General features: G+C 47.2%; 1 protein-coding gene across 1 annotated transcript in view; it reads left to right on the top strand.

The window, feature by feature from the left end:
• Nucleotides 1–22,386, top strand: part of LRRC9 (leucine rich repeat containing 9) — a 1,011,210-nt gene that overhangs the window by 927,036 nt on the left and 61,788 nt on the right. Inside the window, exon 28 of the mRNA XM_078660357.1 lies at nucleotides 9,925–10,142. Coding sequence (XP_078516483.1) covers nucleotides 9,925–10,142 — 218 coding nt within the window. The remainder of the gene's footprint in view (nucleotides 1–9,924; nucleotides 10,143–22,386) is intronic.

The following is a 22,386-nucleotide window of genomic DNA, read 5'->3' as shown; positions in this document are numbered from 1 at the left end:
AATGCTGTACATGGAAGCGACGTGGTGTACCACACAGAAGAAGCATGGAACACTGGGGTGATATGGTTACATTGGTTGGTATGCTTTGACGAACTCATGGTACATTTGAACTATTGTCCAGCAAGACTATGGTACCTCTGTGATGCTCCCAGCAGAGGCAAATAGTACACTACTAATTTAAAACTGCTCCTGCACAGGTATTTTTTTATGTGAAACTGGTGGTGTGACCCACCATGATGGTAGTACTGTGCTCTTTCCACTGCTGGTCCTTTTGGTTTTCTTTGACAAGAACAGGGGAGGGGCAAAGGGGTTATAAGGATTCAGGGGGGCCTTGGGAGGCGGAGGTTGTTTTCTCTTACCCCCATCGTTCAGAACTGGGACAGGATAATAAGCCTTCTGCTTTGTTGGGGTGGCGGGTAGTTGTGAATCCGCTGGGCAGGGAGGCAGGGAGGGTGGGGGGGCAGTTACTGAGAGTTGATTTATGGTTTTATGTTTCTTTCAAAAGGGCGAGAACACCAGAATGTAGATTTGTTACATACTGGGTTGTTGATTATTTAAAGTACTACGCTACCTATGGCATAAGGAACAATGGTGGTACACACAGAGGTTGGTTCGCATGACCCCCCCGATGTCCCCGATTGCTCCCTTGTCGTTGATCACATGGAATGTGCATGGGCTGGGAGATAAGTTAAAAAGGGGCCTGATGTTGCAATATTTAAGGAAATGTGCGCCGGCAGTAGCTCTATTACAGGAGACGCACCTGGTGGGCTCAGCGTGTAGGGCCATGGATCTTTGGGGATTTAAAATGGTAGTGCACTCTGAGTTCTCATCGGGTTCCAGGGGTGTGGGTATTTTGGTACGTAAACAGTTCCTGTTAATCATTGACCAGGGTAGATTTGCAGCCATTTTATGTCAGTGGGAAGGGAGACGTTTTAACATAGTGTCGGTGTACATTCCTCCAGCCCTACAGGCGGTGGCCTTCCCGGCGCTTAGCGTGCTCATACTGGGTCTCCCGGGGGGGAGCTGCTCATTGGGGGTGATTTCAATTCAGTGGTGGATGGAACCATGGACCGATTCCCCCCCAGGGTAGACGTAGCAAACAATTCCCGCATGGGGGGATTTATAGAAGCCCTGGGCCTCACAGACGCATGGAGGTATCGACACCGCAACTTACGGCACCACACTTTCCAGTCAGGGGTACATAATAGCCTCTCACGCATAGACTGCTTCCTAACCTCAGCTGAAAGCCTTCCCAATTTGACAGACATTGAGATTCGTCCCAGTCTCCCTGACCTATACAACACATACTAAGGTACGGTGGCCCATCTACCTCATTTACCCTGGACACTTACATGTCCCCAAGATACGAAAAGACATCACTGCAGTCACAAAACATTACTTCCAAGAGAATGTGTTGTCGGTGCAATCCCCAGTACTCTGTGGGAAGCGTACAAAACGGTAGTGCGTGGGCAAGCTATTGTATCAATTACAGGTCATAGACGTGCAGAGCGGGAAGAGTTGGACAAAATAGAAACTGACCTTACCGAGACCACTGATCGACATGCTGAAAACCCCTCTCCAACGACGTTGCAGTCCCTGCGCCTTAAACAGTGCGAACTCAGGGAACACCAGCGACAAGCGGTTAGGGCACGGCTGCAGGCTACCCATCACAAGATATATGAAGTAGGGGATAAAGCAGGCAAACTTTTAGCGTGGTTGGATAGGAAGGAAAGAGCACAGCGGACGATAACGCAGCTATGCACTCCGTCGGGTTCTACGGTAACCGCTCCGCAGGATATGGTAAATACGCTGGCCGGGTGTTTTGAACAAGTGTACACCTCTTGCTCACGCATGACGACAGAGGAGGCTCAGACCTACATCAAGGATATAAAAATGCCTACATTATCGGAGGAAGCGGCCCTCTTGTTGGAAGCTTACCCTACGGTTGATGAGCTGCAGGCGGCCATCTTCTCCCTGCAATGAGGAAAGGCGGTGGGGCCTAATGGTATACCCATCGAGCTTTATAAAAGGACATCTGATCTAACTGCCCGCATCATTTGGAAATGTTTTTTGAAAGTCTGAGGGCAGGGGAATTACCACGGGATCAACGAATGGCCACCATAATCGCGATTCTGAAACCTGGCAAACCCCCCCGAGGACTGCTCCTCATACCGGCCTAAGATCCTCGCCAAGCTTCTTGCGACGCGCTTAACCCCACACCTGGTGACCTTAATTCACCTGGATCAGTCCGGGTTTTTGCCTAACAGAAAAACAGTACTTAACCTCAGAAGATTACATGTGATAATGGCGCGCATGCCATACATCCAAGAACTAGCAGTTATCCTTTCCCTTGATGCACGAATGGCGTTCGACATGGTAGAATGGCCTTATTTATTTGCGGTCCTCAGACATCTGGGCTTTTGTAAATTCTGCAATTGGGTAGAGTTGTTGTACACGCATCCTTTGGCACATGTGGTGGCTAACGGGCATATCTCAAAGGACTTTCCCCTCTCACGTGGAACACGCCAAGGTTGCCCACTATCCCCATTGTTATTTGCCTTAGTTCTGGAGCCCTTGGCGGCATGGATTTGATGGGACCCAATGATTCAGAGAATTAAATGGATAATGACCTGGGAAGACCGCATCTCTTTGTATGCGGATGATGTGTTGCTATATCTGACCTCCCACCGACGCTTTATTTTTGTGCTGTTAAACATGTGTGAAATCTTCGGTCGGGCATCAGGCTATACTATTAATTGTTCCAAATCGACCTGGTTTATCCTGAGGGGCCCATCACCACTGCTCCCAGTGGATTGCCCACAAAAATCACGGAAGATACCTTTAAATATTTGGGCATTTATGTAGCGCCCAAGTCCGAGGAGTTTCTCCAGAAAAATCTGTTGCCCCCTTTTGGACCGGTTGAGGCGAGACGTGACGCACTGGCATAACCTGCCACTGACCTTGCTGGGCAAGGCAGCCCTTTTTAAAATGCTGACACTCCCCCGGTTATTATATGTTTTGGAAAACATTCCATTTGTTGTGCCACTGAAATATTTCAAGGTATAGCAGCGGCTGTTTCCAATCTACTCTGAGGAAAAAAACCAGCGCGAATAGCACAGGGAAAATTGGTAAGGAGCTGGTACGACGGCGGGATAGCTCTTCCGAATATACAAATATACTATTGGGCAGCCCAGTTAAAAATAATCAATCAATGGTTACATGACCCTCAGACAGATCCGGCGTTCCAGGCGGACAGGCAGGGGTTAGGAGAAGCAGGAGTTATGTCTGTATTATAAGACAAAAACAGATCATCCTCCCTCGTCGGACTGACGGCACACACAGTTCACATATGGTATGAGGCGCAGGTCAGACTAAAATGTAAGGGAGTTATCACCCAGATGACACCACTTTAGACTGCAAAGCAGCTTGGGCGGCTTAAAAACAGTAAAGAATTAGAGGCATGGGACCTAATAGGTATTTCCACGGCGGGGGATCTATGGAAGAGGGGTGAAATGGTGTCATTCGAACAGCTTAGGACCCAATATGAGCTAGCACCCACTGAAATGTTTAGATACATGCAAATCAGACATGCATTACATTCGGTTCTCACGCCTGGTAACGACATACCAGAGGCCACCCCCCTTGGAGGACAGACTACTGACGGAATATATGCCCAAAAAGGCTACCTCCTTCACCTATCACAAGCTAGTCAATGATATGCCAAATGGTCTGCTGACTTGGGAGATATCGATGATGCAGATTGACAAACAGCACTGTCATCCCCACGGGAAGTAGCCATACCATCAAGGCTTCGTTTAGTGCAGTTGAAGATACTTCACCGTACACACTACACCAGAGTGACCCTCTACACAATGGTAGACACACAGTTTTGCTGATGAGAATGCGGGGAGGAGGGCACCATTTTCACACCATATGTCAGTACCCCAAAATTGCAGCTTACTGGGTTCAAGTAATGAAAACAATGTCACAGGTCGTGGAGGTGTCACTTGTGCCGGAACCAAGGCGTTGTCTCCTAAATCTGTGGGAACCTAATGATCTTTCACACCCAGCTTAAGATTGGGTAACGTTGGGGATGATGTTTGCCAAACGTAATGCTGCTGGGAAATGGGGATCCCGGGAATCACGACCCTCCGAGACTGGTGCAAAGATATGGACGAGGCTATGATGGCGAAAAGGGTGGTATACATTAACTGAGGGTGCCCCAGGAAATGGGAGAAGGTGTGGGGAGCATGGAACAAATTTAGGGGCTATCTCTGTGAACCGCCCATGCTGGACATGGACGACCTGTCCGAGTGAGGGGGAGGGTGGGGAGGTGGGGTTAAGCAAGAGGCCAACAGTAACATGTATGATGCAACGTGTATTGTTAATATGTGTGATGTCGCCGACATTTGTTTTGACACGCAGTGATCAATATGTATGCTATGTGACTTTACAATGCCCTGATTTTCTTTCAATAAAAAATGTTTTTTTTTTAAAAAGCGGTGGTGCGATGCTCCTCCGCCTTAGCGGAGGAGCTGCCCCTGCACAGAATCCCTTTTCTTTGGTGTAGTATTATAGCACAGCTCCCAAGTGACTCATATCATATTTGACATCAGACAGCGCTGCCTTTTTCTGCCAAGAACTCTTAGCATGCTAGGACATGTCATTTGGTTTCCTATTAAAAGCTTGTGCTTCCCAGTCTTGGAATGCAAGTTATGTTCTTACGAAATGCAGATTTGAGTGGCACACATGCAACCCCTGAAACCATTCAAATGCGTTTAGGGCTTAATCACAACTTTTTAGATTCAATGTTCAATGCAAAATGATCTATGCTTGTCAAAATACTGCTTATTAAATTTACGCCTAGAAGTACACATTTGCTGACGAGATAATCTCTATAATGACCTTGTGGCTTCTTCTAAAACGTGTATTGCCCCAAAATATACACTGCCCAAAAATATTCAAAACTATCCCTTAAAAATGGCTCCGACTCTACCACTAATGTACTTTATGCCGCACCTCAAAAATGGTTAAGACTGACCCGCAAAGAGCACCAAGGAGAACCCCCAAATGCGCATGACAATGTCCTGAAATATAGTTAAAGGATAAATTCCAATCCACAAGTTGCCTGATAATAATCACACCTTTGCAGTTTCCCCCGAATATAATATGGCGGGTTAAACTAACTAAAATGTATTGGGGTAAACACCCAGAAAAAAGTCAACACATGGAATTCGGTGTGTAAAAATCGATTCTGTATGTTATGCCTCATTTTACGATTTAAAACTCGGAGTAGGAGGTGTTTAAAAACTTCACCAATGGGTAATTGTATTTAGCATATCTGGTAATTACCCAACAGTATTCCAACAAGCTATTAATGTGGGCCTCAGACTGCCCACAAAAACATACAATGGAACTTGCCTTCTAAGCATGCACCAGCATGCTAATTAGCTGCACATGGAATCAAGATTAATTATACATGTTTGCAACTCAAAGTCCGATTCACCTGGGTTTAACTCCGTTGGTCATGCTGCAAAGTGTTATGATGGGTTCTGACTGTCTTCATCTAGAGGCCATTGACCTGGGTCAAGTAAAGCGACTTGCTGGGAGGGGGAGGGGGTATAGTAGGACCTAGCGAAGCTGATAGGCTCTGAATCTCTTCACTCTGCCCACTTATCACATGGAACACGGGAGGGTGGGGCTGCAGTTCCATGGCTGAGATACAAGTCATTGCACAGTTTCCAAAAGCCCACAGTTCGCAAATAAGCATAGCTAAGACCAGGCCCGGTTCCAGGAATTGTCGTCTGGATGGGCTAAGGTACCTCCGCTTCGGGTGGGCCAATTTGGGTCCAATTTTTTAAATTCTAGCGGTCGCTTACAAGCCCAATATTTACTTCAATGTTCTTCCAAACAGGAATACAGTGCATGTAGTGAGTTAATTAACCCCTCCTATGCCCATGACGAGCTGAGCTCGTCATGAGCCACGGTTCTCGTGTGCTGATGACGAGCTGAGCTCGTCATGACCGTTCGAACGCTCAGGTGCGGGGCTAATTCCCCTCCTGTGCTGGGCGTTCTAAAGAACGGGTGTGGTCATGACGGGCTGAGCTCGTCATGAGCACACGAGAAACGTGGCTCATGACAAGCTCAGCTCGTCCTGAGCACCAGGGCGCTCTGCGTGCCCCCCATACCCCCAGCACAGCGGGGGGAATCGGCCCCGCAGCCAAGGGGTTAAGCGTAAGAGCTGATGTCTATACTCATCAGCCCCCAACCCTTATAATTTCCAGCAGACCAGGCTTCAACACAAGCACCAGGATTCCAGGCAGATTGTAATAGCGGTTCAAGGTTATGGAGGCCCCTGTAACCACAACTAAGCCATGATATTTTGCACAATGAAGACTGGCTACTTACTCCTTGCAATGTACCCAACACCTGCTTCTTTGCACACTGTGAACTTTGTAACTCTGTTTTCATGTCAAACATTTGCGGTGTATTTGCATTGCTATTTTATAGCGATTATGTAGACACCCGCAATAAAATGCGTTATGCTAACCTGATATGTGTGGTATTTGGTGGGCTGCAACATCTGTAAAACTCTTGAGCAGCTTAGGGAGAGTCGTCCGGACATGTCAGGGTGTGAAGTGTTCCTATAGTATAGAATTCGGTAGATAATTAGCGGCGCTGCGGCAGATATGCCTAAGCATTCTCTCCGACTCACATACCTGATATAAACTACTATTGTACCTCTGGACTCCATAGGCTGACCTGGAGCACTGTGACTCATGCGATAATTCTGTAAGTGTGAAATGGGAACAGGATTTGAAATGAGCCATTTCACATGAGCAGTGGCTATACGGCTGTTCACTAAGAGTGTTTCTCTCAATAGCAGACTCATACAATTGTAATTCATGCAGCGCTATTATTATACACCTGCCACACTGCATAAATACGGGCTAATTGCTAATGCTAGGTGACAGATGTAATTGGGAGGAGATGGATGCATATGACTTGATGGATTTCCAAAAGGTTTTCAATGAATTAGACAGAATGACATTATAGGCTAGAGAGACCGTTTGTTAACAATTAAGTGTGCCCGTCGGCCAACGGCCGTCGTGAGCACTACTTCAGTAGTGCTGCGCACGTCCGTTGGCTGACGCGGCGCCGTCCACTTAATGGAACGCCCGCACCGCGGCAGAATTGCCACCACGGTTAAGTCGTTAAGGAAGTCCCTGTTACAACTATAAACTATAAAGGGGAGCAGGGTCAAGACTGATTTGCATATCCCTGAGTTCAAACTGAGGTGACGTTGCCATCAAAATAGCGATGGATTAAACCCAGATCTGTGACTGGGAGTGAGGGTTTGAAAAGCTTCAATACTTCGTCCATATCATTTTATTTTGTGATGTTGCTATGTGCGCCCTGTGTGGCTGAGGATATGCCCATACGTGGGTCCCTGGCTCGCTGCGCCACTGGATTCAAGCTAGCCTGGCTGATGTAGGGTGATACCCCAAAACTGGGCCAGGATACTTATTTCCGGTCTAGGGAGGACCTGGCCTGGCAGTTCAGGCTGGACTGATCCCATGGGGAGCAGGTCAAGGCAGATTTTTATATGGCTACGTTCAAACTGGGGTGACTTGGTGAGCTAAATAACAATGGATTATTCCGAGATCTGTGACTGGAGGTGAGTGTTTGAAAAGTTTCAACACTCCGTCCATCATTTTATTTCATTTCATTTATTTTATTTTGTGATACAACTGTAAAGTATACACCTCTGGCACCTACTTGCTAAGCGTCGGCTGGTGATGAGGTAGGGCAGGGACCTGCTCTGTTCCATGCATGAGTGGATGTAAGATCTCATATATTGTAACAATGCAGCACACACATACACTTCATTGCTATCAGTAAAATCTAGGCCCAAAGATATTTGGTTCCACCTGCATCAGTTTCTGTTGTTGATATCGAGATATGTTGACACTAATTCAGACTTTTGTTGATGATTAATATACTAAGGGTAGGACGCATTGTCGCCTTCTTTGTTTGTTTGAATGGTTATGCTGCGATTGGAAGTTCACCTAATGCTACTGTACTATTTTAGATGTGATGGTATTTTGCATATGTTGAGTGGACAAGCTACTGTATACATATTAGTACTGTTGATAATGCTGATGTACAATATATGATGTAACTCACAGCAGGTGCTAATGCTTTCTTACATTATTTTTTAGAAATATGCATATAAAAAATCACAAATTAATTGACACCCGGGCAGCACAAACATCCACTTGACTAGTGAAGCAACAACTATATAGCTGCAATGTTTTCAAAGGACATATTAAACATTTTGACCATTCAAAGAGGGACTGTTGTATTATTGGAAAATAACACTTCTTTATGTGCATATTATGCGTAAGGTTATGCATAGTGTATAGAAGGTGTCTGCTACAAGAGCTCTAATTTTCTTTGACAACATCATCACTTCTGATCTTGGTTGTAGATTCCTGAATGTTTGAGAATCGGTTGAACTCTTCTTTGTGGGTATAATCATGATCAGTTACGTACATGACCTTCACTGTAAGATATAGGAATGATTACCAGGAGTGTAAATTGTGAAAATAGATAATATTCTTTAATGTTTATCACAAATAGTATTATTTTGCCACTGAAGACTTCAACCAGCTAATTAAAGAAAGGGAAACACAGAGTTTCATATGACAGAGTCTGCGGGAACACAATTTCACCCGGAAATTCTAGTTTCTGAAAGCGGACAAGATCCCTGGGCCAAAAGCTTCAAATTCCCCTGGGAATCAGTGCAGTTTTCCTAATTCCCCCGGTAATTGCTGCTTTCTGGAGGGGATTCTCAGGGTCCCACTTGTCATCCCACTGACGTTTGCTTGGTAGAGTCATCTCTTCAAGAGAAATGCTGGACTAACATTCGAGGACCTCTTCATTAGGCCTTGAATCTGAATCATTTGGTTTCCCAAAAATCAGTATTGGGCCAAGAAATTGAACCTTGGCATTTATCAAGTCAAGTCAATAAAAACTTTATTCTGCCAAGTTCTGGCCATAAAAGTACATTTTACATAAAAACACGTACATTTTAGATTAAAATACACAAGATTAAAATAATTTCATGATAAAATACATGTTCTAACAACCCGGGTCATAATTATTAGGCCCCCATATTGTTTCTTTTACAAATTGCCCCTGATAAGAAACGTGCAACCCCATAACAAACAAGTGTGGAGGAAAGCATTTGTAAGTAAATCAAGGCTGGCCTAACTTGTGCGAATTTGCAATCTCTTAAAAGTGGTAGGATATATTTAACTCGCAGCTCGGTATAATAACCACAAAAAAACAAAGTGTAATAGGTCTTGTTCTGAACGGTTGTCACATGCACATGGTTGCAAGGAACCTAACTTAGAAAAACCTTTAGGTACAGTTAGGAGCCAATGAATACAATTAAACCTAAATCTAGATCAAATAAAACGATGATGCAGATTATTAACAAAAGAACAGAATGGTTGAAATAAAATACCAGGACTTAAAATCATAAAATGTCTACAGGTAGGTTTCTTAAGTTCATTACCTTCTCTATCCCACTGTCTCCTCTGTAAAAATTGAGTTTTAAAATTTTTCCCAGTTTCTACATGCAGCTTTCTTGGTTGAATAAAAAGCTGTGGTTGCCCAAGAGCTGAAAGCTGTCGTGAAATATAATTTAACCTAGAAATTTCTACAGCTTTAACCAAACTCATGCAGTCAGCTAAAATATTCTGATTTAAATTTGGCTTTTCTCTTAACCGAATTTTCAGCCACCATATCAGGGGTGCTGCCCTGGCATTTTTCATAAGCAGAGTTGCCTACAGTGAGTAACATACAATTTTTACATTTGCACATTTTTTCATAGTAATATTTATTTATTTCTATCAGGTAATGAAATTAGCCAACTTGAAGGATTAGAAGGCTTACAGTTTCTGCAAAAGCTTGCGCTGGATCACAACCGTATTAAAATGATCACAGAAACCTCTCTGGCTAAGCAGAGGTGCCTTTTGGAGCTTCATTTGGAAGAAAACAGACTGCGAGAACTGAGCAATTTGCAGCATTTGCTTCAGCTGAAGAAGCTATTTGTTGCATTTAACAAAATTCAGGTACTATTTTTTTGTGATAAATACCATTAGGATGTTTACATTTAGACACAGTAGTTTAATGAATGCTTGGACATGTTAGCACAGAGTCAGACTGTTACACACTTCAATGTTCTCCTTATGTCCAGATTCATCTGTAGTCCATCAATTCCCTTCTTCATGCAGCTTGATACTTTTTAATCATCCCCATCTTGTGACTGGTGAGAAATCTGCAGTTATAAGTATCCATCAGAAGCACAAGTTACTTAATGTCAGTGATGCTCTTTCTGGTGCATGCTCTACCTAACCACAGATTTCTCACTGACCTCCTACCTCCCTGTTCTGTGGTGTCTTTTTAACATCTAAAAAGGACCTTAGTTAGTATTTAGCACACTAATACTAACAATTCTTCGAACTCTGCATCTGAGAGTGCGTAGAGGGATAGACAAGAAACTGATGTCAGCATGCAGGGGTGGCCCTTATATACAGCTCAACTCCATCACTTCTGGGGCAGAATGGCGCCAATGCTAGTGGACATAGGACCTCTGCAAAAGAAAAGATTTCTAGATCTAGTCTGGTTCCTGAGGAGTATTCTAAGGGGAGGAATTTTCAGTTACATAGAGTATCCACCAGAAACAGTGTTACCAAAGGTTCGTCCAAACCTGTGTTCTAACATACCAACATGCTGGTGACAGAGTTTGATTAGACTTTGAGTTTGACCTATATCTTATCTTTTGCTTTGGCATTTTAGTTGTTATTTCAATGAAGCGTACAAGTGCCATGATAATCCACAACCTCAGCCCAAACACCTGTTTGTTCTGGGGTAGCGATTACTACTGAGTAGGAGTTTACTACAACAAGTAAAACTTCAGATACATTTCTGCAGGTCAAGGCTGCTGAAATGTATTTGTAGAAAAGAGCTAGTAAATATCGAGATATGTAAATGTTGGTGCCGAAAGCACCAAACTCTATCCTTTATGCTTCATTTCTGGAGGCTAAACTTGTGCTGAGTACTGATTATCGCACACATTAAATTCCAAATGCCTTTGTAATGGTTTTGAACAGGTATGATAAATAGCATACTACCTTCAGAGACACTTGTAAATCAGACCTTAAAAGAAATTATGTTGAAGGACTCTATATTGTTCTTAAAAACTATTCATGAAAATGAGAAGAGAAGAAATCATTATTAAAAGAGTTACTTTAGTGGCCAGAAAACGATCTCTTTCAGAAACCTCACTTCTGAGCATTTTACAATGAAATGTTTTTTTAATGATGGCACCTAACTCACAGTCTCCTTAGGTTACCGTGATATTTTTCAAGATTAGTGACTAATGTTTAGTCGAATTTGGACATGATGCTAGGATGCTGGGGACTTTTTAAATCAGAGGGCAAAATGTGTACTCATCCTCACACATAGAGGTAGATAATTTGAAGGAAGCTGAGAACCATTGCCGCAGCTGGGTATTGCTGAAACCCATATAGGCAAGTGTTTTTATTCCGAGGTCACTTGTGAATCTCTTCTTTTGCAATTTCGCTGCTCTGGGCAAAACTGATAATAACGGGCGGGCACTCCCGGATTGTTTGTCCCCTAGACTTCAACGACGGTCACCCTGTTTATGCTTTAGCCCGTCATAAGGGAAGTCATAAATCAGTGGTGGCAGCTATATATTCTTTTCCCATAAAATTCCATATCTAGACTCCTGATTTTGGATTGGTCCACTCAACACCCAACATTCCTTAGAACGGGAAGGTATGTGGTGGCCATATTAATAGGTGTTCTTTATTCCCCAGTTCCAGTCATCTGAATAGGGCAGCACCACTACATGTTAATTCTACCAGGCAGTTTACAGAAAATATGCCTCACTGCATTTAATTTACACATTAATTGCACCTATATGAATTGGAATGCTGAAACATCATAGCAGAGAAACTTGATGACTATAATAATTTCTCTGCATCGTCACCTGGCACATATGAAAATCTCTTGTCTGCCATTTAGGTACTTGTGGTACTCCTTTCACTGCCTGCTATTCATCAGTGTTACCGTTCGCACTCATTTCACTGTCTTGCTGGCGGATAAATGGAGAAACGTAATTTGTAGGTATTAAACCCTAGAGGCAACCCGGTGCAGAAACACTTGATTTTCCACCTTTGAAGTGCTGTCACAGGAGAAGTACCTAAGTTACTGCACTGTCGAAATAATTTGCTAACTTGTTACCCCTGCTCTTAACTTTTCTGAGATTATATAATTGTGCTAATTCAACATTTTCTGCTCTCAGCGGCTCTGAGGCATATAGATCCCTGTGATACCTTCAGTTGACCTCGGCTCTTTTTTCCATAACCTACTGAAATCAGAATTCAAATCCTTCAAGTTCGTACATTTATGCAACCCCTCAAACATACTACAAAAACTCATACATAAGCATCCCCATTCCTACATACAAGCCTCCTCTCCTCTTCCCACTCTTTATTTTCTGTTTGGCCTCAACTTCACTTTTTGCTCTACTAACCCCTCCCTAATGTATACCCTGGAATATCTTTATGCCCACAAACGTTATCACCCTCTGCCCTCATATCTCGTACAACCAACACTGCAACACTGCAACCTTGCACCAGAGTTCTCCCAATTATCTTCCCTCTTACTTTCTCTCCAGCTGATTCAACAGCAATCTCCTCACTTCATCCTTTACCCCATACCTTTCCTCCCACCAAATTGAGTCACCTTCCCTGCTCCACTCTCCCTCACCATGAGGATGATCCCAAATACCCCACAACACTGAAACCAACCCTTATAGCTGACCCAATTCAACCTCGAGAGTGACTAGGGTAGTCCAAATCAGATGAAGGCTCCTACGCATCACACGCCTCAAAATCTATCCTTCCAATGGCAATCACACTACTATCAAACCCTTACCCGCAAAGCATACCATGTTATTGAGGAAGTCTGAATGCGCAAAAACCACTTCACTGACATTAAAGCATATTTGAAATAACCAAGCCGATATCCTTTTAGATCAGTCCTCCCCATTTCACACACATACTGGACTGCAGATAATGTTGGAAGCCAAACTATGCAAGAACAGAGAAAAAACATACCAGAAGAACCAGGAATCCTTTGTCTGAGAAGGACATTGCAGATATACTCAAATTCTACAATTTGCGTTCATCTTCAAAGTTCTTCCAAAAAGTCCACAACATCCAGATATTTGCAAATTCGAGGAGAAGAGGGACCTCCCTTAAGGGAAAAGGCGATGTACTTGGACAGTCTTATACAAATAAAAACACTACCCTCTCCATCCAGAAGCATCGCTCAACTGCCTTCTGCACAACTGCAAAGGGGCAGTTAAGCATAGTGTAGAGACTGACAACCTAATTACATCTAAGAATCTAGAACTTCTCTTCCTGACCAAGGCATGGCTGAACAAACCCTTTCAACTGATGCTGGGCATATACGTACTATCAATCTACTCTGTTATACGTCTACATAGAAAAGAGGAAACTGGAGGTGGTGACACAGTCATCCACAAGAATGACATTTTGTGTGAGACCTACAATTCACTTTCAGTTCTTTTGCTTCCAACACTTCTCAGTTGCAGTAACAACAGTTGAGCCTGACCATAAGCATCTTCATGTCATTTACCACCCACCGGGGAGAGTAAAATCTTTGTAGAGCAACTGATTGAGGTCATCAGTTAGTCCTTCATCTTCATTAGCACAAACAACAACATCCTCCTCGGAAACTTTATTAGCAGAATATATATTTTATTCTTTACTCTCACAGAAAGTCACACGATCCATACGACTGTTGAAAAAAGTCTTGTTCAGACCATGTTTCTTTGCCAAGGGACTCTAATATTTAAGAGCAGAATATCTAAGTGCAGGAGTGCAAAATGCAATTTTAAATGTACATTTTCAATTTGGAAAATAATTTGGTATAAAAACATGTCAGTAGGGTACCTTATTTTCTGTATTTTTTCATGTAAGCCAATTTAACCAAATAAAACATAATACAGATTTTGCTTGAAACACCACTCTAGAAAAGAACATTAAACGGAAAAAAGTACTCGGGAAACGGTGCTGTCCTTATTCTAGACTTGTGAAAGCTGAGAATTCTTGTGACTGGACTGTCACGTGGTGCAAAACAGGATAAGTCCAGTAGGGTGTTTTTGGAGATCAGCTAGAAGAATGATCTATACATATTGAAAATCAAACTGATGCTCCTGGACCACAGTTATGTGGATGGGATGGTAAAGAATGGAGAGAAAATACAGATGATGGAAGAACAGATTTACAGAAAGCTATTTTTTTCTCCATTATGAAATTCTCTCTGAAAAACATATACAATTGAAAACATTCACAATTGTATCTGCAAACCTCACAGGACTCAGGCCATTACTATAGTGTGAAATACGAGAGAAGAACTATGCATATTTTACAGAAAACTTGACATATAACAGTATCAGTTAGGTGGACAAAGGGCTCTCTTTACAGTGATACATTTTGTTTTTAAATATAAGTTTACATCTACATTTTCCTTTTTTTATTTCTTCTAGGAGTTCACAAAGGAACTCCTGGCAAGAGTAAATGAATTTATTAATGCACATTTCTCTACCACGACTAAAGATATCGCTTGTTTGAAATTGGATTACTGGTTGAGAGGGGTGCAACCATACTAAGGCAGGAACCACAATACTATTTTTTTTATTTATTTTTTTAAATCTGTTTATTAGCATAGTATTTCGAGCCGCAACATGTATACGATTCCAGATATATTTGAGCATATGAACAATCTTGGTGGTACATACATGCTTGCTCGGATCATAGAAAGAGTCATAGTGTAATAGATTTATCATTTTCATTTTCATTCTGCTTCAAACGAACAGTCCCAACTATACCCGAACCCTCCCTCCACCCACATGAAATCCCACCCGACACTCTCTGAACAGGTACATCAGGTAAAAATCGACAAGTGGGCGACGCCCAATGAATTAACACATTAGAATTCGAACACACAGATATGGTATGGTAGCATGCACTATGGGACAGGGTCTTTCGCACCCTAACGTAGTGCACCGTGGGTTGTAGCCGTGCATGGAAGAGTGAAGTAGGGCTCAGCTGTACCACAATTGGCTACTCACTCGCGTCCTCTTCATCGTCAGCATTGTCAGCCTCAAACGCCCCCACTATAGCGAACCAATCCAAGGAGATCGGAGTCCTCCTGTGCCCCCTTCGTTCCTCTCTCTGTAGGGCCTCACCCTCCGCCTTACCCCAGCGTATTACCTCCGCCCTCCACAGGTCAAGGTCAGGCGGTTTAGACGATTTCCATCTGATCGTGATAGCGCGCTTCGCCAGTAACAGAGCCAGATCTGAGAAGCGCGTCGCCACGGTCCTGGTGCGTGTTGATGGTCCCAATCCCAGTATTGTATATTCTAGTGTAGGGGACCTGGATAGAGCACCGGCCCGTTCAAGGGAGGTATGTACAGTGGACCAGAAATACCCTAGTTTAGGGCACTGCCATAACATATGTACCAGTTTCGCTTCGTCTGTATCACATCTGGGGCAGTTGCTCTTGGATGCAGGGAACATCACATGGAGGCGGTGTGGTGTCAGGTAAGCTCTGTGCAGGAGCATTAGTTGTATGAACTTGTATTTGGGGTTCCTGGCTACTTTTTTGGGGAACTGTAGTATGCGTTTCCACTCAGTGTCTCGCAACGGCCTCCCTATGTCTGTTTCCCACGCCGCCCTCAGTGGTATTAGTGTAGGTGCCCTACCCGCTTTTATGCTAGCCGTGAGCCACCTGGTCAGATGGCCACCCGTTCCCATGAGGTAGAGCATTGCGACGAGGGGGTTCGTACCAGGTTCCTGCCCGTCCGGCGACCATTTGCGTGTAAGATAATGGCGGAGACCAGCGTGTAGAAGAAAGGAGCCGTCGGGGATGCCCTGCTTGGTCTGGAAGTCCTCAAACGATAACAGGTGTCCCTCTGCATAGAGGTCTCCCTCATTTGCGGCACCTGCATCATGCCAGGGCCCCAGTAGGGTCGACGTAAGGGTGCCCAGGTCCAGAGGAATTCCCAACAGAGGCACTGTGGGGGCATAGGGCGTCCCGGGGGATGTGTATTTTATTGCTTTCCTCCAGTACGTAACCGCCAGTTTGAGAAGCGGTGGGGCGTTTCTAGGTAGATCCGAGCCAGGTAGTAGCAAGGTGTGCACTCTCCCCTTAGCGTGGTCTTCCTTTGAAACAGCAATCTCATGAAGATTACGGCCCGCCACCCAGTAAGCGAGCCATTGTAGCTGGCATGCATAATTATACGCCCTGAAGTCCGGCAAGCCCATACCGCCGGAATCAGAGGGAAGCTGTAGCTTGGCCAGACCAATACGCCGACGGCCATGACCCCACACAAGCTCGGTGAGGAGGGAGTCGAGGGTCCGAAACGTCACCGCCGGGATCTGGAATGGCAGATTGGTGAAGTAATAGATGAGGCGGGGTAGCATCACCATCTTGGATATAGCCACCCTGCCGGGTATGGAGAGCGGCAATGTCAGCCAGAACTGAATTTGTGACTTCAACGCCCTGATAGCCCTCCCTAAATTGCCATCTATCATCATGTCCGCCTCTCTATATATCTGTATCCCAAGATATCGGAAGGTGGTGTCCGCCATCTGGAAAGTATGGGGGGCAAAAGGTAGGGGGGCCGAACCGTCCACCGCTGTAAAGGTGAACCCATAGGACTTAGATGCACTGATGGTGAGGCCAGAGATTTCTCTAAAATCCTCAAAGACCCGGGAGACCGGGCTCAAGTCGCCTCTCCGGTTCCTAAAATATAATATGAGGTCATCCGCATATGCAGATACCATGTGATCCGTACCATGCCGCCGTATACCATAGTGGGGGGCCAGCAGCCGAAGTCTACAAAGCAACGGTTCTAGGGCAAGGACGAAGAGGAGAGGAGAGAGCGGGCATCCCTGCCTGGTGCCTCGCGCTATAGCAATGGGGCCTGAAATTTGATGGGAGGTGCGTACTCTGGCCGTGGGGGTGGTATACAGCAATCTGACCCAAGCAAGGAATTCCGGCGGTATTCCGAAGCCTGCCAGAGTGGAAAACATATAGTCCCACCTCAATGAGTCGAACGCTTGTTTCAAGTCCAGAGATATGCAGCCTTCGGAGTCCGTGATCACATTCTCTCCGAGCATGAGCTGGGCCAGGCGCCTAAGGTTCATGGCCGTATTGCGGCCCGTTACAAAACCACACTGATCCGGGTGGACCAGCTGAGGCACATACTGAACGAGCCGGGACGCTAGTACCTTGCTCAATATTTTAGAATCAGTATTGAGAAGGGACAGGGGTCTATAATCGGCCAGCTGTAGACCATCCTTGGCCGGCTTCAGGAGGGAAGTAATCAACGCTTGCATGGATGATTGCGGTAGAGAGGAAGTACGCAGGGCCTCCGAATAAACAGTGTGCAATCGGGGCGCCAGGACGTCAATAAATGTCGCGTAAAATTCAGCCGGGAGGCCATCCGTGCCAGGGGTCTTACCCCTCGGAAGGGCACGTATCGCCTGCCTAATTTCCGCCACTGAAACCGCACGTTTCAAGTCGTCCTGTTGGGTGGCAGTAAGTTGTGGTAGAGCCAAACCTGCCATGAAGGCCTCGAGGGCGGGCGCTGACATGGGCTGCGGGGGATCGTACAGCGAAGCGTAATACTCCTGGAACGCTGTATTAATCCCTATTTGGGTGGTAGCTGGACGGCCAGATTGGTCCAAGACCCTCAAAATGGGTTGGCTGATCGGGGAGTCCCGCAACAGTCGGGCCAGGAGGGGGCCAGCTCGGTCTGCCTGTGAGTGTTGCCTATTCGTGTATTCCCTGTAGTCTATAAGCCGCAGGTCTTCCAGTAGCTCTGCGTGTCTAATATGTGCTTCTTGCAGTGGTGTAAAGGGAACATTGGTGCCCGCTGCCTCATTCTCCAGGGACGCAAGTGAGCCCTCCACCTCTTTCAGTCGGCCAATCACCTCATTTCTCCTCCCCACTCTAGTGGCCATGGCAGCCCCCCTAAGACAGACTTTGAAAGTGTCCCATTCTATCTGTCGGGAGCTAGCTGTGTGTGCATTTGTGGAGAAAAAGGTGTCAATAGTATCGGACAGGGAGGACCGGAAGACCGAATCCTCAAGGAGATCAGGAGACAGTCGCCAAGTCGGGATGGGAGCCAGTCGTCTACCCCACTGCCATATAACCTCCACGGGGTTGTGGTCCGACAGGGTTTTCCCCATGTGTTGGGTCTGGACAATTAATGTCAGAAGGGAGCGGGAGCAAAAAACGTGGTCAATTCTGGTATGAAGCTGATGGGGGGGGGGAGTAAAAGGTGTATTCCCTGTCCATAGGGTGTACGCTCCGCCACACATCCGCCAAGCCCCAGCCCTCAGCCCAACTCGCAAGCGCGTCTGCCTGTTTCCTGCTCTCGGTAGCCTGTAATGGGGGATGTGATCTATCTAGCCCAACATCAAGAACAGCATTGAAATCGCCCCCGATGAACCAGCGAAGATCAGCCCAACCCGCAATCACCTCATTGACAGTTTGCAAGAAGTCCGACTGGTTTACATTAGGTGAGTACACACATCCAATGACAACCGCCTCCCCATCCAATAGTCCCCGCACAAACACATAGCGACCCTCCCGATCAATCCGTTGCTCTAACATCTGGAATGGAATTGAGCCACGTAGCCAAATCGCCGCCCCCCTAGAGAATGCAGAATATGAGGTGGAAAAAAGTTGCCTTCTCCACTTCTTTCGCAGCTTCACCGCTTCAGCAGCGTTCAAATGTGTCTCCTGCAAACAAGCAATCTGCGTCCCCCTGCGGTTAAGCTGTGCCAGGATCCGATGTCGCTTGTGCACTGATCCCATGCCCCGCACATTCCAGGTGCACAATTGGTAATTGTTAAGAGGCCCCATCACCCTTCGTGTGGTACAGTAATTCGAATCTCCTGGGTGACCCCACATGTCTTGTTATACATAAAAATGAGAGTGTCTCGCAAACATTTAACCCCTGAACAAAAGGGTCCCTGAGCCAACGTACCCAGGAGCCAAACCATGATGCCCAACGTGGGCACAAGTCAGTCAAGTTCGTGTGCATACCGGGGGTGGTAGGCCTCCGTCGTACGGCACAGAACGATCTGCGTGAGTTTGAAAGCCCACAAGAGTATGGGCCCCCACACATGCAACCCACCATACTTGTAGGAGGGGGGAATAGTCATACGTTACCACCCGGAGAGGATCAATTGCTTCGTGTCTCAGAACTCCGCCGCCATCTGGGCTGTGATCTTTGGGTAGAGCTGTAAGCTGTCAACTGAGCCAGATACCTCAGTGCGGGTGTCGGTGGTGTCGGTGAGTCTGTCTCCAGGTGCTCCCGCGTCGTGGGCAGCCAGCGCCGCTTCAGTGAGACGCCGTCGTGGCGAAGTCGAAGAGTGGTCCACGGCTGTGTGTCCAAGGGGATGCACCACTGTCGATGTTCCATGGGAGGAATGGTGGTCGGGACTGTGAGTGGTGTTCCGTCGTCCCGGCGAGCTCCTGCGGGAGCCCCCTCGGTGGCCTGTGAGCGGGTCCTGCGATGTCGGCGGGGACAGGGTGACCTCCATCCACTCCGCTGCCTCCTCCGGCGAGTCGAAAAAATGGGACCTATTGTTATGCAGGATTTTGAGCCGAGCAGGGAACAAAAGGGCATATTTCATGTTCCTGTCCCGTAAATTACGTTTCACCCCGAGGAAGGTGGACCTGGCCCGCTGCACAGTGGGAGTGAAATCAGGGTAGACCGATATACTCGCATCCTCGAAGCGTATCGGTGCTTTCTCCCTGGCTGCTCGGAGGACTGTGTCTCGGTCTCTGAAGTGGAGGAGACGAGCTATCAGGGGGCGAGGAGGCGCCCCCGGCTGTGGGGGCTTCGATGGCACTCTGTGAGCTCGTTCCACACTGTAGAGGGCGGTGAGGTCTCTCTGGCCCACCAGCTTCCGCAGCCAATCTTCCACGAATCGCGTGGGGTCCCTTCCCTCGCTTCTCTCCGGAATGCCCAGGATGCGGACGTTGTTGCGGCGGGCGCGTCCTTCCGCATCGTCCACCCTATCCCAGAGTCTCTTCAGCTGCTTCTCCACGTTTTCCAATTTCGCGGAATGTGCCGTCTGCTGCGGGATCAGGTCGTCGAGCGCTATTTTGTGCTCCGCCACCCTGTCCGCCAACTTGTTATGGTCAGCCTTCAGCAGAGACAGCCCAGTCGCCATGGTGTCCATGCGCGTTTCAAGCGCCTCTCGCGTCGCGCGTATCTCATTCAGTATCAGATCCAGCTTGGCGTCCTGTGATCCCTTACCAGTCGGTGGAATGACTTCCATGTTGGAGGAGGCCAGTGGGTCGTTTGAGCCCGTTGATTGCGCGTCCATCGGTGCGCCCTGGGCCCGGGGTTTGTCCCTGTGCCTGCCCATGGATCTCGTGAGCAGGGTGGCGCTGTAGTGTGTGCAGCAGTCCGCTGCAGTCCTGGCAGGTGTCTAGCAGTGGTTATGGAGGGACCACCTCGTGTTGGGCTAAGGTGAAAGTAGCGAAGACCCCAGGGCTGGTAGTCGCAGTACTGAGTAACAACTCGGTGTCACAACGCCGGGGATGGGCAGGTGCGCCTCGGTAGTCCCTCAAGCAGTTATAGCCCCAGCGCCACCGAGCCAGAGGTGTGGGAGAAATGGCGGGGTCCAGTGCACTGTATAGCTATTCGCAGCCGCTGGTAGCGTGGCACGAGTCAGGGCCGCAGCGCTCAGTAAAAGGCGTCAAAGCGCTATGTGTCCTTCCCCATTTCTGGTCTCTGTACCTGAGGACTGCGTGCTGGTAGTGCTCGTCACTCTGAGCAGGACGCCCAGGGTCTCCGACCAGTGGTCCAGGGGCAGGCAGAGCAAGAGCGCTATGGTCCAGGGGGGGCTCGTCGCGGACAAGATGGCGCAGGACCGCAACGTTGTCAGGCCTGGCAAGGAATGTCGGAAAGCCCGCTATGGACGGAGCTGGGCTCGTGGTGGCGGCAGTAGAGCACACAGGTTGTCTGCCCGTCTGTGTGCGACCCCGCGGTGAGGCGCCGGGGTCCCGGTATCTCTGCGGGCGGGGGGAGGACAGCCCAGGAGTATTCCCGCATCCCGCAGGTCACCGCAGCAGGCAGTCAGGCCACTGCGAAGCAGCCGGGCCGAAGGGCAGCGGGGTCCCAGGACCACGTAGGGGACCACCCCACTCACCGTAGCCCCGATCAGGAACAATGCAGGAGTCCAAGCCCTGGACCGCGAAGAGGGCAGGGGGTAGGCCGGCCAGGCCAGTCACGCGAGGCCGGGGCTTCACGGCGTCTCACAGGCCGCAACAGGCTCCGTCTTCCGAACTCGCCGGAGGAGCGGGCTGCCAGGTGGAGAGTCGCACCGCTCCACGCCGCACGCCCCCAGAGACAATCCAGGTAGGGATCAGGTGGGCTGCAGGTAGGGGAATGCAGGATAGTCAGCTAGTATTACAGGGCTAAGGACGGAGCTGGGGAACTACACGTCCACCATCGACGGCTCCAGGCCACGCCCCCGAACCACAATACTATTTTAAGGAAAAACCAAAAGCAATCCTAAAATAACCTGTGCTTAACCCTCTGGTAGCTAACTTAGAGGCAATGTTTAAAGTATCTATGTAGTACTTCAAACAGTAATAAAGTAATACACAACACAAGAAAAATCCCACACCAAATTAGAAATATTGAGTAAAATATAAAAAATAATTTAAGACCAAAACAGCCAAAATCCAATCAGTAGAACCGGGCGTATGCAATTTTAAAGTGTTGAGTGAATGTAGCTCCAAAAAGCACAAAGCGCCAACTGTGGTTGTCTGGTCATGCTGGACTGGGACAAAGTTCATGCTGACTGCGATGGAGGGGGGCTGGGTACAGGGACTCAGTCAGGCCCGCTGAACAAGTGTACCTTAAATCCTGATTATGCAGTGATGCGAAATCCTTATGTTGAGCTGCACTGACCGGTGTGGAGAAACCATCGGCGTGGAGCTTGCGATGCTAGGTCCTGTGCCAAGATGCGTCACACTGCAAAGTCAGTGACCGCCGACAGGAGCTTGCGGTTTGAGGTCCTGCGTCCTCATAGAGGAATCTGATGGAGCTTGCGAAGACAAGCATAGCGATGCTTTGACTCTGAAGTCAAGGTACGTCACGCTGAGCTGGTGATGCCGCTGGGGATTTCGAGGAATGCATTGAGATGCACCAAGACTGTGAAA

Source organism: Lissotriton helveticus, chromosome 9, assembly GCF_964261635.1.
Source record: "Lissotriton helveticus chromosome 9, aLisHel1.1, whole genome shotgun sequence".
In the NCBI taxonomy this organism is placed as follows: Eukaryota; Metazoa; Chordata; class Amphibia; order Caudata; family Salamandridae; genus Lissotriton; species Lissotriton helveticus.
Note: the sequence above shows the minus strand (reverse complement) of the source record. Positions and strands in the feature narration are given on the sequence as shown.